Here is a 16,175-nt window from a genome sequence, read left to right on the forward strand (position 1 = left end):
TCCAATGGCCCCCAACCCCAAATTCAAATAAACACATATATTTTCTAAAATGAGCTTGAATGCACCAAACTCTCCATCATATTCAATAAATAGGGGTTTACATGGCTTCAATATTGCTCATATTGAACAGAAGAAACTTGAATAAAAAGAATGACAACATGGATAGGGTATTTTCTTTTACTTATCGAATGAGGACTTGGCAATGTCAGGGAGATCAGGGTTTAACTAGAAGATTTAGACTGGTTGTGAGAACAATTAAAGAGAATTCAGGCAATCCACAATGAAGACGGAAAATGAAAAGAAAGGGCTACTAAGGCTATAATCAACAGTTGAAAACAATCTGTAATTGAACTTTAGAAGCTGGAAAAGAGCTATCCTGCCATAATTGGCCATCAAATATTATAGAGGGAAGCATCCTACGAGTGCAAATATACAAAGTGGAGGGAAAATGGGTAACTGAACCTGAATAGCATAAGATGTTAGGGAAAGATGGAAGCCCCTTAGTAGCCAGATGAGGTTAAGAATCTAATGCAGCAAATAGACAACAATATGAAAGAAGACTGACAAAGAGGTGCAAATAAACAAGGGAAACATAAGCTCTTAGGACAGTAGATTTAGAAGAGGCAGATCTTGAGGATTATATTTAAATTATGCCCCTGGGTTTTGACGGCTTTGGTGCATATAGGTTGCCTTACACTTTGCAACTCCTAGGTAACAGATGAATTGAACTGTAACATCATCAGATATCGTTTATGCAAATTGGCTTATGATGTTCCATTCGAGTTGCTATTACATGATCAGCAATTCATCAGCAGCCAAGAGTGACTCTTTTCCTTCTATGATTACTGTTCTAAGTACACAAGTTTAGCACCTAGCCTTGAAGTGTTAAATGTTTGAAGATTGTGGCTAAGCTCACGTTATCCATGTTTTACCTCCTTATATCTGTCAGGGGAACTAGGAAGAGATCGGGAGTTAGGAAGGTTCTACTAGCACAAAAGAGTTTACAAGCAATATACCTGTCTTGGATAGATACAATCCCTACAGGAGAAGATGTTTAGAGGAAACTAGCAGCAAAATGAAAATATACAATGTTCTTACTTTTCCTATGTCGTCACGAACTTTATTCAACGACATAGTTACTTCAGCCTCCAGAGTCTGTGCAGCATCACAACCAGGTTGCACAGCAAGCTTTCCTTCATTAAATTGTGTAATACAATCCTCGCATTTCTTGTAATTTCGATGAATTTCCCCTTGTTTTTGCTTAACTAAGTTTTCCCCAGGTGTGACATCATCAATCCCTATGGAAAATCCATGGTTTCCAATCCACCGAGCACTAGCAAGACATGAACAGTGAAAAAGTCAGTGCTTTTTAAAAAATGAAAAGCGCAGCAAAACGACAAGGTCCATGGTGCTTGAAGTGAAAAGAGAGAACTGAAAGTGTGCTTCTTTGAAGTAAGCATACAATCTGAAAATTCAAAAATACCAACTGCCTATGAACTTAGGGGTCATTTGGTTGGGAACAAGTTATCCCAGGATTAGTAATCTTGGGGTTAGATATCCTGGGATAACTTATCCCACCATGTATATGGGATAACTTATCCCATCACTATGATATAAATGGTGGGATAAGTTATCCCAAACATGGCAACCAAACAAGATACAAAAATTTTATCCCATCACTATTTATTTTTATCCCTCACACCAAACGACCCCTTAGTGCTAGAATAGTCAATTTGCAATCAGAATAACTACAGCATCCAATATCAGAGGAAAAGACTTTAGAAAGCTTAAATAGTAAAAAATCACTAAAAGGGAGAAAAATTTCCTTCACCTACTATAACCAAATGGGAACAAGAAAAAAAAACCCAACTCCATGCAGAACCAACTCCAAGTAATAAGAACATGAAATGTGTAGAATTTGAACCGAGTCGATGAAAAATTGAAAGCCTCTAATCATTTATTTCATCCAAAAGTCTGAGGACCAGCTACAAAGATGAAGTATGAAGTATACTCCTTTAATGACAGCTTAAAAAAGAAACTTCAGTTGACAACAAATGCAGAAGGAAATGGCTGATCTGAATCTAATTAACGCACCTCAACTTTGCAAGCCGATTCATGCATGTTGCAGCAGCATGGGACTTGTAGTCTCTCAACAGAACAGAGTATAGACCATCCTTATTTCCATTTCCTGTCGTCATCTCACACAAATAACAACTACCGTTATCTCATTGTTTCTTACGGTCTTAAAATACAAAAAGAACAGACCATAAGTCAAAAGGACAATACACATAAAACTTCCAATATAATCAATCAAAGAAGAAAAGACTTAAGGCTGTGCTGTACTACCTGTAACATCAGTACATAAGCAGGTGTTCTTTTACATTCTACTCGTATCAAAACAAAATAAAGAAGTCAATTCAGCATAATTAGACATGAGATCTTGAAACAACATAAGAAAGACATTTCTCGCGCTTACAAGTAAATATATGAATGATCTCCTTTTTTATTAGGTAAATTATTTTATTAATGTTGGGGGAACCCTCATATACAAGAAGTTTAACATAAAATAGAGAAACCTACACCAAGATATGATTCTCCACAAAAATCGCCCACTCATATATACAAACACGAACCTCATGGGTGCACCAAAAAGAAACTTTAGACAAGAGCCTATTCCTCGCATGTAAAAACTCACTCTTCACCCCTTCAAATGTTCTCCTATACCTCTCCCTCCACACAACCCAAATAAAACTTAATGGGGCTACATCTCATGACTTGGGTCTTCTCTTTCTCCCTTTGAATGACCTCCACCTCCTGGGATGCAAAAGAGTTTAAGTGATGAACAACAAGATGCATGAAAAAGGATTGTAGGTTTGGCCAAGATTGAAGACTCGATGAATGCAGGAGTACACAGATTGCTAATTCACCATTATGAACGGTTGTGGCTGTGATCAAACGAAAGTTGTTAAATCCAAAATGCCCAATTCACTTTCTTTAAAAAAAAAAGCCCCTTACCTCCAAGTACTATAATCTTACATGAGAATTACTAAAGAAGATTGAGCAAGAATGTTCAAGGCAAATAATATGGTGAAAGCAGTAAGGAGTTTAGAACAAAGCGACAGTCCCCGTATATAAAGATCTTATCCAGTCTAGCCATACACAAGGAGTTTGAATATTTTTTCAAGTACTTCTGCAATCCAATGGAAGTTCTATAAATTAATCAAACTAAAATCATATCTTCAAATTAAATGGGATTAGATCCCATATGGTTAATACCTAATAAACCATAACCACCATGAAATGTTAAAAGGGAAAAAGGCAACTAATTTACCATTTATTGCCCCTATCACTGATATGGTTTCTCATTATTCACCATCTCTATCCATTCCCCCCAACCCTCTAACACCATGTCCAATCACCTTTGCATCAGCATCTTTTTGGTTATCTCCCTTCCACCCCACTTCCATGATGAGAAGACTTGTCCCTCATGTGCCTTGCTCCCTCATGACAGAGGAAACCCCCCTACTCCGGATTATTTTCATTTTTACTGTCCTGTGACTATTTCTTTAATCTTACTAGTGCTATTTATCCTCCCATCGCAGTAGCAGTTACTTTTTTCTACTTGCCTGATCTTTTGTTACCCTTCATAGATTTTATTCGAAACCGGTTCTTCCTTTCCTTATTTATTTTTTGATAAGTGAATAATATTTCATTAATATAATATCAAAATGGTGTAAAAGTATGTACGAAGTGCATAAGTAGCTCAACAATCATATAGAACTATCTGAAATCATCTATACATAAGTAACAGAAGACATATTATACTTCTTACATCCTCATGCTATTTCAAACAATCTTATTTTATTGTTCCGGAATATACACAGTGGTATGGTATTTTAAGCCATCATTCTTTGTAGCCAATTTTCTACAATCTCCAATTTGTGAATGCCCTCCCATACAGTCTTCAGCAACATCCATTAAATATTAAGCATTGAAAATTTCTTAGCTGAGCAGTGAACCTGCAACTCATTAGAAGATGAACAATTTCTTGATTTTCTTTATACTCCTTAGGTAAACAACTTTCTTATTTTCAAGTTAATCCTTGTGAGAACAAAAAAAAATTGGTGCCTGAGCATTTCACGCTTTCTTCCAATCTCCTAGTAGAATTTTTTTAGTTTAGAAGTCTTCATCCCTTTCCCCGTCACCCTCGTGTCTACCCTTCAATCCCTACCCCTACTGGTTATTCATAAAGCTTATTTAGGAATTCCTTCACTTCCTCCTATTTATAATACCAGGGAGTCCTCTAGCAGTAAACTCCCAAAACAATTCCCCTAGCCCTCCATAAAAAATCACCAATATAATTCCATGCTAAACACCTACATGAGAGCATCTTTCAGGGCTTGTTTTTTTTTTTTGCACTGCAAGTCCTGTCAAAAATTACTCTTTCACCATTATTTGCAGTATGTCGTATTTGCTCCCAGCGAAACCATTTCTTCCTTACACAATCCCTTTTGACACACCCACTCCATACAATTGCCTTGCTTCTCATTAAACCATCTACACTTGGCTCCTCTATAGTAAATTATCACCCTTTTTCATTCTTCTCTTCCCAGGTATCTCTACAATTACTTCCCTAACAATGTCACATTGAATATAGATATTCTTCATATCTCTAAAACCCCTTTCTTGTAGAAAAAATTACTATTTTACAAGATACTAGAGGAAAAACATTTCCCTCATTTTCTTTTTAAAAAGGAACTTCCATTATCTTGTACAACCTTGTTTTTTCTCTATAAGGTAAAATTTTATTTAAAAAGTACCAAGAAGGTACAGAAAGGTACATCAAAGACCAACCAGACAACAGCATCTTTAGGAACATCCTGTTACATATTTCCTGGAGTTCCCAGAAATTTCAACCTTGGTTTGTTATGAAGAAATAAACTTTTTTGAAACCTCGAGGCCATTCATTACATGTATGATGATGATAACTTACAATGTAGGAAAACGGAAAGACAACAGGAGTTTTTGAGGGTAATCCTGATGGTTTCCTGTAAATTTAGGGTAGAGCATATTTTTTCCCCGTAAATGACGAGCTTAATGATGATCCACCCATATGATATATGTGATGGAAAATCAATGGTGAAGAAAACTTACCTAAAATTTGTTTTAAAATGTAAGTAGGAGCTAATGTTTATCCCAAGACATTAGCAATTGGTTATGTTGTAAAACAATTCAAATGTCCCCAAAAGAAGATTGATAAAAATAGAATTATCTATTATCCAATCATGCATATAATTTTAAATCTTGGGACAATGTCTAAGGTACTACCAAGCGACCTATGAGCATTTGATTGGATTAAGAAGATGAAATGCTTTGCAGGTGAAGACACCAAAAGATTCAATTTCACGAGCAAATATATTGAAATATCATAAATTAGAGATGAGTATAGAGTGGGTTAGGGGAGCTTCCCCACCATGGTCAAGCCCACTCCATTGTGGTAATCCTATACTAAAATTTCCAACCCGACTTGTTTGACCATGTCCCCACTTTTCTCCCCAAAAGAAGATTTTTTTACTATCTTTTGCCATATTAATAATTTTTTCATTTCTTTCGTCACTGCATCACAAAGTTTCTCCAACATACTTCACCCCAGATGCAATGGAACAAAAAAGAATTTAAAATTGTGTTGTGTATTTCCCATAAAAGCATTTGTTTGTTCATTTCAATTGTTGGTATCAACTGGATTCTCCCCCAGTGTCAAAGAAGTAGTGGGAAGTTGGAGTCTTGGAGAAGTTGATAGCCCCATCAAGAAGACCTGGCAGATGATTCTATGATGTATATTTTGGTGTAATTGAAATGAAAGGATCTTAGATGTTTTGATGGTATCTCAACTCCAATTAGAAGTTTGAAATCCTTTTGCCTTATTAACCTCTTCTATTGGAGCAATTCATCCCTTGTTAATGATATATTACCCCTCTTAGATTTCATTAGCTCCCTCAATATGGCTAAGCGATCATTCTTTTGCTTGTGGCTAACTCCCTGATTAAACAGGTGTTTTTGTTCTCAGGAGTTAACCATATTTTTGTGTATGTAACTTGCATCTCCTTTATGCCTTTCAAATACAACATCTTACTTCATCAAAAAAAGAAATCCCAAATGTACCTCAGGAAGATCAACAGAACCAAATTATTTAGTAAATAAGAAGAAAATCATGTCAGTTTCAACAAGGGGGCACAAAAGGTAAACTCACCTAGTGTAGCCTTCCCGAGCTGCCCGCTGATCAGTTCGCTATTACGGAAATAAACAAATCCATCACTTGGGCACATTGTTTCCCCTTTCCCACTGTAACTCTTTTCTGTGACTGTTAGATTTACATAGACTCTCATCTTTGAATACGGACGCAGTAGCATATGGAAAAGTTGTTTCCCAGTCCAAAGCTCAACCGGCTGTAAAAGGCCACCTCAGTCAATTGAAGATCCAAAGACAAGACAGGCAGTAAATTCTACTGGCTTTAGCATTTCAAAAAAAGATGGAAACAGAACCCAATGAATACCAACAACAACACCTTGTGTAATCCCATAAGTGGGGTCTGGGGAGGGTGGGTGTACGCAGACCTTACCCCTACCTTGGGTGAGGTTACAGAGGTTATTGCTGATAACACCCTCAGCTCAAGAAAAGTATTTACAAACAGGCTTGAACAATACAACAGTAAAAAATTAAGATGAAAAAGAACTCGATAAATACCACCAACTAATTAAAAAAGGGAATGTGCAGTGATTTTGGTTAGTGTTAATATCCATATTCCAGTTCAAATCAAATATCTAGGAAGAAAGATGACAGGCCAAAAGGCTTCAAAGATCAAAAATTCAATCAAATGATATTTTTTCAATTTTAGCACAATTAACACAAAAAAGGGTCAAATGTCACTAAATAGTTTCCTTTATTAGGGCAACAGCCCTATTCACTTACTCTATGTTGCCTAAAGAATTAAATAAGAAGGGAAATAAAGAAAATAAGGAAAGAAATTGTTGAAGCAACTTAACTGCCCTCATCCTATACATAGGCACCTCCCTCCAGAACAACATCCCGATAACCTCTGTTCCCTTTTCTTTCTCTCAATTACACACTTATCTACTACTTGACCTAACAAAATCTATGTGTGAGAGAGAGAATTAGGGGGAAAGAAAGTATGGTCATATGTGGACTATTTCACCCACAAATTCTGCCACCAACATGCCCTCATGAGACACAGAACTAAAAATAACTAAATCCAGAGTATTCTTTTTTTTACAAAGGCCTCATCTTCACTAACAGACGGAAAGAGGTGCCAACACATACTTGAAAAAGAAAAAAAGTGGATATCAGCTTATGGTGTGGGTATGAAAGCTCCATAACCAGCAAAAATACCTAAAAGGTTGTTGCCATAATGTAAAAATGCAGGTTCCCATATGCTTAACATTTGTGAAATGCACTTTCCCAGAGAGTATTTCTTTATTAATTTATTCTTCACAACCGCTGTAGTTCAAATGTTGAATCTGTGCAATTGCTACTTATGGATTTTTCCAAAATCTGCCTGAACACTTTCCCGGCTTGTAAAGCCTTATATCTGTCTGACCAATCATCAAGCAAGCTAGAGACATGAAAGGAGCACATAGAGGAATAGAAAGAGGATCACAGAAAAGAGAGTTGTTTGAAAACAAGAACTTCATCAATCAGGCAACAAACGGAAGTAAAAGTTCACGCTCTTTCGAGGTTTAACCAAACCTTAATAAATGCTGGAGATGGTAAATCTGTAGGATCCATTGCGTCACCCATATATGAACAAATAAGTGAAAAGGAAGCACGGTTATAGAATGTGTCCTTCCTTGTAATGAGAAAGGAAGACGTCAGAAAATCCTGGGTGGAAGCAACCAAAATTTCTCCACTCTTCGGAGTGCATAAATTGTTTTGAACCTGCATTTTCATCACAAACACATAAAGGAGAAAACTAACATGTAAACAAGTAAAGACAAGTTCGGTATTTCTTCATTGCCTGCTTTGGTCACAGTAGAGGACAGACTGACACAATTTCTGCCACATTTTTGCAACTAGATATCATTAAAAAGATGAGAGTTTGAAGGATTTGCTTTTCAGGTTTCCTGTAATAACTTTCAGAAACTTCCAAACCGAAATGTAATACATATTAGTAAAGCATAGATGACGAAACCTTGACCTCGCTTGGAAAGCCTTAAGCAAAAATCTCAATAAAGGAACAGAAGAGAAGATGCTTCACTGGAATAATAAAGAAGCAACCAAAATCCCTCCCCCCAATCTTGTAACATATGCCTATAGATCCTATTAAATAACTTCAGCTAATAAGCAGGTAGGGATTTCGTCATGATTTTAAGAAGATGCCATTCTGATATGCCAACTGACCTTTCAAACAGACAAACACTATTGACAATGGAAGCAACAAATCTATATTTTATCCCCAACAGGAAAAGAGAGTATTAATCACAAAGAGATAGAGTAGAAAGGGGAAAAGGAAAAGTTTCCTTGCTTTGGAAAAGGGAAAAGGCAAAGCAAACTACATCAAGGATATGGACCCCTTGATACATCACGGTCATCTATCAAATAGATGGCCTTATATGGAGCCGTTGAGACATCACGGTCATCTTTCAATTAGATGACCTTAAGCAGTAGGCTCTAAGATGCATAAATGCAACAGAAAACACCCAAACTGACATACCACTCGAATATATTAAGTCGTCCAATATTGAATCTGTTGGTTCTTCCCAGAGTTTATACTTTTTTCCAATTTATGCGGCTACCTTACCATTTAGGGAATCAAAGAGGTTGCTAATTAAGCATGCTTCTCTTAAATATTTTGAATTGTTTACTATCATGACTTTTAGTATTTTTAATGAAGTTTTCAAATATGTAAATTTAATTCCAAAAATTAATGAATCTATGTTCGAATTAACGCCAAAAATCAAGTACTTTGACAATAGTACCTCTAACTTTTCCACATAAAGTTAAATGGTGGGAGTACTTTATAATGTACATAAAATAAAATTGAAAACTATAGTATACCAAGCAAATTATTTCTTTTAAATTTGAATACAAGTGAATCGATTGGATAGTATTGACCATATTTCTGTATTAGTCCACTTCTCCTCAACACATCAAATGTTTACCCTCACAATGAACTAGGATGTGGACTTTCTCAGCTGGACTTCTCTTTCACACACAACTATAATTTCAAACCTTTGTCTAGCTAACTCAAAACACTACCATTTTACTTCTTATCCACATATGTCAAGTAAAGATGGACGAAGCAGTAAACTTACCCCCATTAACATAAGAGCCTCTGTCCTCGCCTCTTCTGTTTGTGGCACATGCATATTCATCTCATCACCATCAAAATCGGCATTATAAGGGTTGCATACAGATTCATTAAATCTCAATGTGCGCCATGGCATTATCCTTGCCTGCCAGAAAAAATAAAAATTTATAATTTGAAGACAGAATTATCCAAAGGCTCTCCACTGCCTGGACATGAGTCAGCAAAATATTCATTCATGCATTTCGATCAAATAATAGTTACCCGATGAGACATGATTGACATTCTATGCAGACTTGGCTGTCTGTTAAACAGGACTATATCTCCATCTTCTAGATGTCGATCAACAATATAACCAAATTTCAATTCATCAGCATGACGCTTTCTAGAAGTGAACATCAACGATCTGCATTATAGAATTAAGATAAGACTTTAGAAGATTTATGCATGCGATTTACATGAAGGGTTGAAAAAAGTACAGTTCTTACATCTCAGATCCATCAGGATGCCTGATAAACTTCGCACCAGGATACTTATTTGGTCCATTACGAACACATTGCCTCAACTTCTCTATATTGTGCTGGGAAACTCGCTCAGGATATGTTAAAATTTGAGCCATCAGTATTGGAATGGCAACCTGCATATGCATTTGTGATTCTCCCTTCACAGTCAAATTAAATGATTAATATCGATCAAACACTAGTTCCGTGTCAGACCTCTGTAATTTTCAAATTTGGATCAGGAGATATAACAGTTCGGCCCGTATATTCCACGCGCTTTCCTGAGAGATTTCCACGGAATCGTCCCTGCTTTCCTTTAAGACGTTGAGTGAAACCACTCAGTGGTCTCTGAGCTTGCATATGTAGTGGCACTCCACGAACATCACTGTTTATATATTGTGCAACTTCCATTTGCAGATCAATCCAAAGATTCTATATCAATGTTGTAACATCGAGTAAGCTAAAATAGAAGTCTGAGTAGCATTAATAGACAGAAAATATCTGGTCAACATCCATCAGCAAATTGACAATAATTGATGCACAAAGCATAAAATTCAAATAGCCCTGATGTTTGGATAAACCCTGCCTGTTACACACCTTGAGTGTGGCCTAAATGAACTTTTACTGACATATATCTCTCACAAGAAAGCTCACACCAAAACATTCAGTAACTATATAAAACCAATGTCAAAAAGTTCAAAGATCATTTTCTAGTGTTTCACCAGGGAACACACAGTTTAGTGAGATTGATATCTAGACTCAAGTGATTGATATCATGAAGGGAACAAGCACATATTTCAAAAGGATATAAATGGGTGACGTAGTGCTGAGATTTAGCAGAACAAACAGGACTGCTAGACAAATCAAGTCAAATCGCTATTACAGAAGTTAGATTTTCAAAACCCTACACTATCCTAGCCATTTAATCTTGAAGAGACAGTAATTTGCAATGGTGTATGCAAATACCAAGAATTAACAGTAGCTTTCAACAGTAAAAAAAACTATTTGATAAATAATTTTTTTTGAAACTGCTATTTGATAAATAATTTACCTAACATGGGTTAAAAATCTACTGTAGTAGCTCTCTCCACAGGTATAATATGGATCAATTCTCCGATTCATATAAAGGAGGTAAGAAGGTCAATTTGGATGGGAGAATGTAATCCATTTTTTTATATATAGAAATCGGAGAATGTAATCCATTTTTTATATATAAAAATGGGAGAATGTATTTCTAGTATTAATGCAAAAGGGCTAGAATTTTATCTGCTAAGCCAGAGAGTACAAAAGGACCAACCCAAAGGTGCAGAAGTGCACAATGTATGAAAGAATTCCCATCAGTTGTAATGTACATGCTATTGCATCCTAAATCTAAAAGAATGCGTCTAAATTGAAAATAAAGTTATCAGTTGGTTCTTTTCTACCATGGCAAAAAGCTGATGATAGAAAATAACACACAGCAATTACAACCTGATAATGAGTTGACAGAAATGGCAAGGTGAAAATGAGGTGACCACAAGAAAAAACAGAAATTTGCAACCCGCAACTAACAACTGCCACTGCCACTTGGATGTCCAAGAATAAACTTCCCAATTTTTACGCTCTTGGTTTCTTAACAAGATTGCATCTTTTTCACTACCTTCCTCTACAACCCCATACCTTGAGATGATCTCCCACATATTCCACTACGAGTTACTAAGCAGAGGTCTTCTACTATTCTGATTGAGGTACAACCCCTGGGGCAGCTTTACGCAGTTCAAACATAAACAATAATGCATATTCCACCAACTTTTTAGAAGATCGTGAATTGCTTCATCTAGTTTGCTAAAGAAGGAATACTTAAATTATTTAGGTAGCCCTGTAACACACCCCAAAACATGTGGGTCTAATTCTTTTGCTTGGACCTTGGCATGATGTGCTGCTAGTATATGACCCCAAGTATTGAGGGTGAAAGAACTGGTAAATCCAACCTAAAACCTAAAATCAAGTGAAGTGACCCTAAGACCTTTAAATCCCCATTGGATGCCCTTATTTATCAGATGTGAGGCTCTATATACCTCACACACAACTCAGTTTTTGAGGTTCACAAGTGGACTTGAATGTGGACCTACAAATGAGGAAACATGAAATGTTAAGGCTTCAAGACAAGGTGAGAAAATGTGTCATTGTCTTTATATAATTTTGGACAATTCTCACATTAGTAGTTAAATTTTGGGTTGAATTACGCCCCAAGCTCCATTGTCTTCCCTTGGTGTAAAGATCAGCCCCATTCCTGTTGATGGGTTTCCAGTGTTGGGCCCACATTATTTTATAAACAGTTCAAATGTCCAATCCTGGGCATGCCCGGGGAAGGGGGTGTTAAGAGTGCTACACATTTGTGAGGGAATTTGTTGTTTGTCTTCATATATGTGGCATGTACAATCTTCGTTGGATGAATTAATTTTGGGGATTAAATTAGATCCAAGGTCAATTTTCTACACCACCAACAAAGACGGGCTCAGATACCACATCAAAAACCTAAGCATTTAACTGAAACCTTCATGCAGAGGGTTAAGTGGCCCATAATATTAACAAACTTTCTCCGGATGCTCTAATATCTACCACGGGATTTTATACAACTCTAAAACATCAATATGAACTGTGACTAATTGAGATTCCTGTTAACACTCTAAACAATACTTGTTGCAAACTCAGCGGAGACAAAAAACACTAAACACTAGGTGATTCTTTTCATCTGTCATAGCCTTGGTGAACAGAGTTACCTAGAACTTGTTGTTGGTGGGAGGTGGTAGGTATCTTGTTGAATTAGTCGAGGTGCGCGAAAGCTAGCCCAGACACCACGGTCATCCAAATAAAAAAACAATACTTGTTGCAAGAAAAACCAAACACGCATAGACACCCACAATTATGGAAAGGGAGTTGCAATAATATTAGGCTCCTCAACATCACTTTTAAGAAAAATTGACTCCTAAAATGTCTCCTATGTGACATAAAATATTTTGGCAAAGAGTAAAATACAGTAGATATCAAAATATGCTTAATACTTCTCATCAAGTACACAATTCAACTATAACATAAAAGAAATGTAACACATTAAATATGAAGTCCAGAAGAAACATGGTAAATATTCCATCTAATTGACAATCAAAAAAAAGTTACAAAAAGATGATAACTGAGAACACTGAATCATTAACTTTCAAAAAGAGCAGGAAGTCGACCAAAACTTACCAGACTCTTAACAGGACTGGAATCAGACATCTCTTGATGAAGACTGGCATTTGCTTGAATAATGCGCTTAAGCCTCTCCGTGATGTCATTCTCATTGCTGCAACAAGCAACTAAACAACTTCAGGGAGTTGTCAAAAGTATTTGAATATTAATGTGAAAGATAATAGCACAGCAAATACAAAGCCAGGCTTCAAGTGGTAATTGAGCATCTATCAGAATACCAATGTGTCAATCATGTAAAGCTACAAAAGAAGAAGAGTATTGATGACAATCTCAGGGATTGAAGTTTCATAGAACAAAAACTATTGAGCTAATACAGGCAGAGTAAAAAATGTTCCCAGGCACATCCCCGAGGTAAACTTTTTCTAACCTTTTCAACCAACAGAAAGTCAACTTAGAGTGTATAATCTGGCAACCCCCTTGGCCGGAAATCTTAACCAAGCCAAGATGGAAGACAATTTGACCTATTTTTCCATTGGTTTCAAATCATATGACATCACCAGGGAAGAATCTCGTGGAGAGACTTGGTACAACTGGACAGAACGAGATTGAAACATGATAAGAAGAACCTGTTCTAGCCAGAAGCCAGTGGAATGGCTATGCTTTGCACTGAAGGAAGCCTCCAAAGTGAAGAAAATTTGTAAGAAGATGGAAGCAACAAGACTACTCCTGTGAGTTCTTTTGCTTGAGAAATTTCAACAGATATGGATGTTATATAAGTATTGTAAGCATGCTACCTATGAACCCAAAATTGACATCCCAAAACAGATATGGACCTCAAAAAGTTCACATCCCAAAACAAGTAGTACAGCTACCTATGAACCCAAAATGACAGAAAAGGGTACTTTGAAGTGTGAAAAAACATTTTTGCACTAAAATATCTTCTATTGTCAACATACACTCTAGATCAAAGTAAAAGTTAAAAGTCAAAAAAGTTGCATATGACCTCTGTGTTCCACCATCCACAAATACTGAAGGGCGAATAGCTATTGGTGGCACCGGAATACTTGTAACAAGGAGTTTTTCTGGTCTATCACTAAGGTAGAGTAACTCACAATCCTGCACAGAATCATGAGAGAACAATGGTAGAAAGTATAATCTTTGTTGAAACTGAACAATGATAGAAAGTATAATAAAAAAGTAGGACTAGACAACCAAGTGAATTACTTTAGAAGAAGGACGAAAGGGCATACGAATTAACAAAATATTAAACAATACCTCATCGGACATATTCTTGAAAAGGGAGTAAACTACTTTTGGGTCAAGTTCTGGAGGCACACTAACAGATGCCCTGAGCTCTCTCTTGTCAGAGATAGCAACATTGATCTCATCCAAGATACGATTTCCTTGTTCATGTGTGATTTTTAACTGAAGCTTTTTCACCATACCTACAATTAACAAATATAAAAGAATAAAATAAACAACGAGATTGAGAGGGTACTGTGACCGTGCAAGACCATAGAGTAATGCAGCCTCCCCTAATATCTCATCAAACTCTCAAATTAATCATTTGAAACTGTTGAAGACATAATAATCAAGCAAAAGGAGAGACATGTATACCCATTAAATATAGATATATCTTTTTGGTAGCTTTTTGGTGCAAACTAATTATTGTACATAATATAGATGCAATGCTAGAAACAATAGAAGATTTGCACAATTTGTAACTACGGTTGTTGCACTAGCCACTAGCTTAGTACAAGTATTTATAAATTCTCTTATTGATTATTTATAAAATTAAAAAAAAAATTGTGCTTTTTCTAACAAATGAAGGGTTTCGATGAGATGGTGGCACACTTCAACATGGTACTAGAGAAGATAGAGGTCCTGGGTTCGATTCTTACTGCCTCCCAATATTAAAATGAATTTTAACGTGTTTGGCTCATGAAAAAAGAATCATGCACTCACGTGATGGGGTATGTTAAAGACATAACTGAGTAAATAAAAGTGTGATCTCACTAACAACTTATGCTTTTAGTGAGATGGTCAAATGGTTCAACAAAAAATTTATAAAGCTTGATATATTTTTAAGGTAAATACTTTTACTAATGTGGAAAAATCACTCATACACATCGTCTTTACATCTAGTATCATTTATATTGTGTTTATACAGATATTGTAAGATAGAATTTAGCTTATCATAGCTCCTCAAAAAAAAAAGAATTTAGCTTATCATATGCACCACGTTTGTGTCATTTGACTAATCTTTAAAAAGGTGTGATAAAGTATATCACAAAAATGGGCGAGGAGGCAATACTTATTGTCAGGTTGACCCCTGGCCCACAAGTTGTCCCCCTTAAAAACCTACAACTTAATAAAGATTTGTTACACACATTAATATTTGACTAAATGATGTTTGTTCACATTTACAAGTTCAAAGAATATCCGAATCATTTTGATTCCGAATTAGGTTATTGATACAACATTTTCATAAGATATTTTCAAATATGCTCTTTATAATCACGCGAAATACATGTGGAACACAAATGTATAATGACTAGTCAATAGAAGTGTAGATGGAATCTAGACCGAACAAATTCACCCAAAACAATGGAGATGGAGAAGAATATCAAACCATTCATGTATCCGCATTTGGAACATGTCGCAGTCTTCTGGCCACCTGCCATGGCATTACACCTTTTCACAACCCTTTTATGTAGTTCACTCTTCTTCAAAAACTCAGTTCTTGGATTTCTCATCTTCTTCAAAATGTCTCGACGCTCCTTGTCATCCAGAAGTATCGAGGAACAGCACTGATCAAGAAAGCAGTTGCACAAGGAAAATTATTAAAGCACTACAAGGAAAATAGATACCAAGCTCTTGAGCAAGGCTAGTGTAAGGGGAAAAAACGAAAATTAAACTCTAATAAGGCATCATAAACTTCACGAATATTAGTTTACTATCTCCAAACCATCATGACACGGGAACAACAATAAACCCCGTGTACTCCCACAAGTGAGGAATGGGGTAACAAGGTGAAATTATCAAAATCAAATAAATTATTGTCCTGACGTGAAATCTTACTAATTGGCTTTTGAAGATTGTTCAATTTCTACTTAATCACTATTCAGATTTATTTTTATTACTGACCTATGTTATATCGCAATCTGACTAACTTTTGCTAT

General features: G+C 36.1%; 1 protein-coding gene across 1 annotated transcript in view; it reads right to left on the reverse strand.

Moving 5' to 3' along the window:
• The window catches only part of LOC125831931 (DNA-directed RNA polymerase III subunit 1), a 32,062-nt gene that overhangs the window by 12,277 nt on the left and 3,610 nt on the right, over window positions 1-16,175 (reverse strand). The window contains exons 4-15 of the mRNA XM_049511048.1: window positions 15,626-15,803; window positions 14,269-14,438; window positions 13,997-14,109; window positions 13,051-13,147; window positions 10,039-10,254; window positions 9,811-9,959; window positions 9,587-9,728; window positions 9,330-9,470; window positions 7,765-7,953; window positions 6,251-6,446; window positions 2,095-2,188; window positions 1,099-1,333 (exon numbers count right to left, since the gene is read on the reverse strand). Coding sequence (XP_049367005.1) covers window positions 1,099-1,333; window positions 2,095-2,188; window positions 6,251-6,446; window positions 7,765-7,953; window positions 9,330-9,470; window positions 9,587-9,728; window positions 9,811-9,959; window positions 10,039-10,254; window positions 13,051-13,147; window positions 13,997-14,109; window positions 14,269-14,438; window positions 15,626-15,803 — 1,920 coding nt within the window. The remainder of the gene's footprint in view (window positions 1-1,098; window positions 1,334-2,094; window positions 2,189-6,250; window positions 6,447-7,764; window positions 7,954-9,329; window positions 9,471-9,586; window positions 9,729-9,810; window positions 9,960-10,038; window positions 10,255-13,050; window positions 13,148-13,996; window positions 14,110-14,268; window positions 14,439-15,625; window positions 15,804-16,175) is intronic.

This window comes from Solanum verrucosum, unplaced genomic scaffold (genome assembly GCF_900185275.1).
Source record: "Solanum verrucosum unplaced genomic scaffold, falcon-dt-bn FXZP01000042.1, whole genome shotgun sequence".
Classification (NCBI taxonomy): domain Eukaryota; kingdom Viridiplantae; phylum Streptophyta; class Magnoliopsida; order Solanales; family Solanaceae; genus Solanum; species Solanum verrucosum.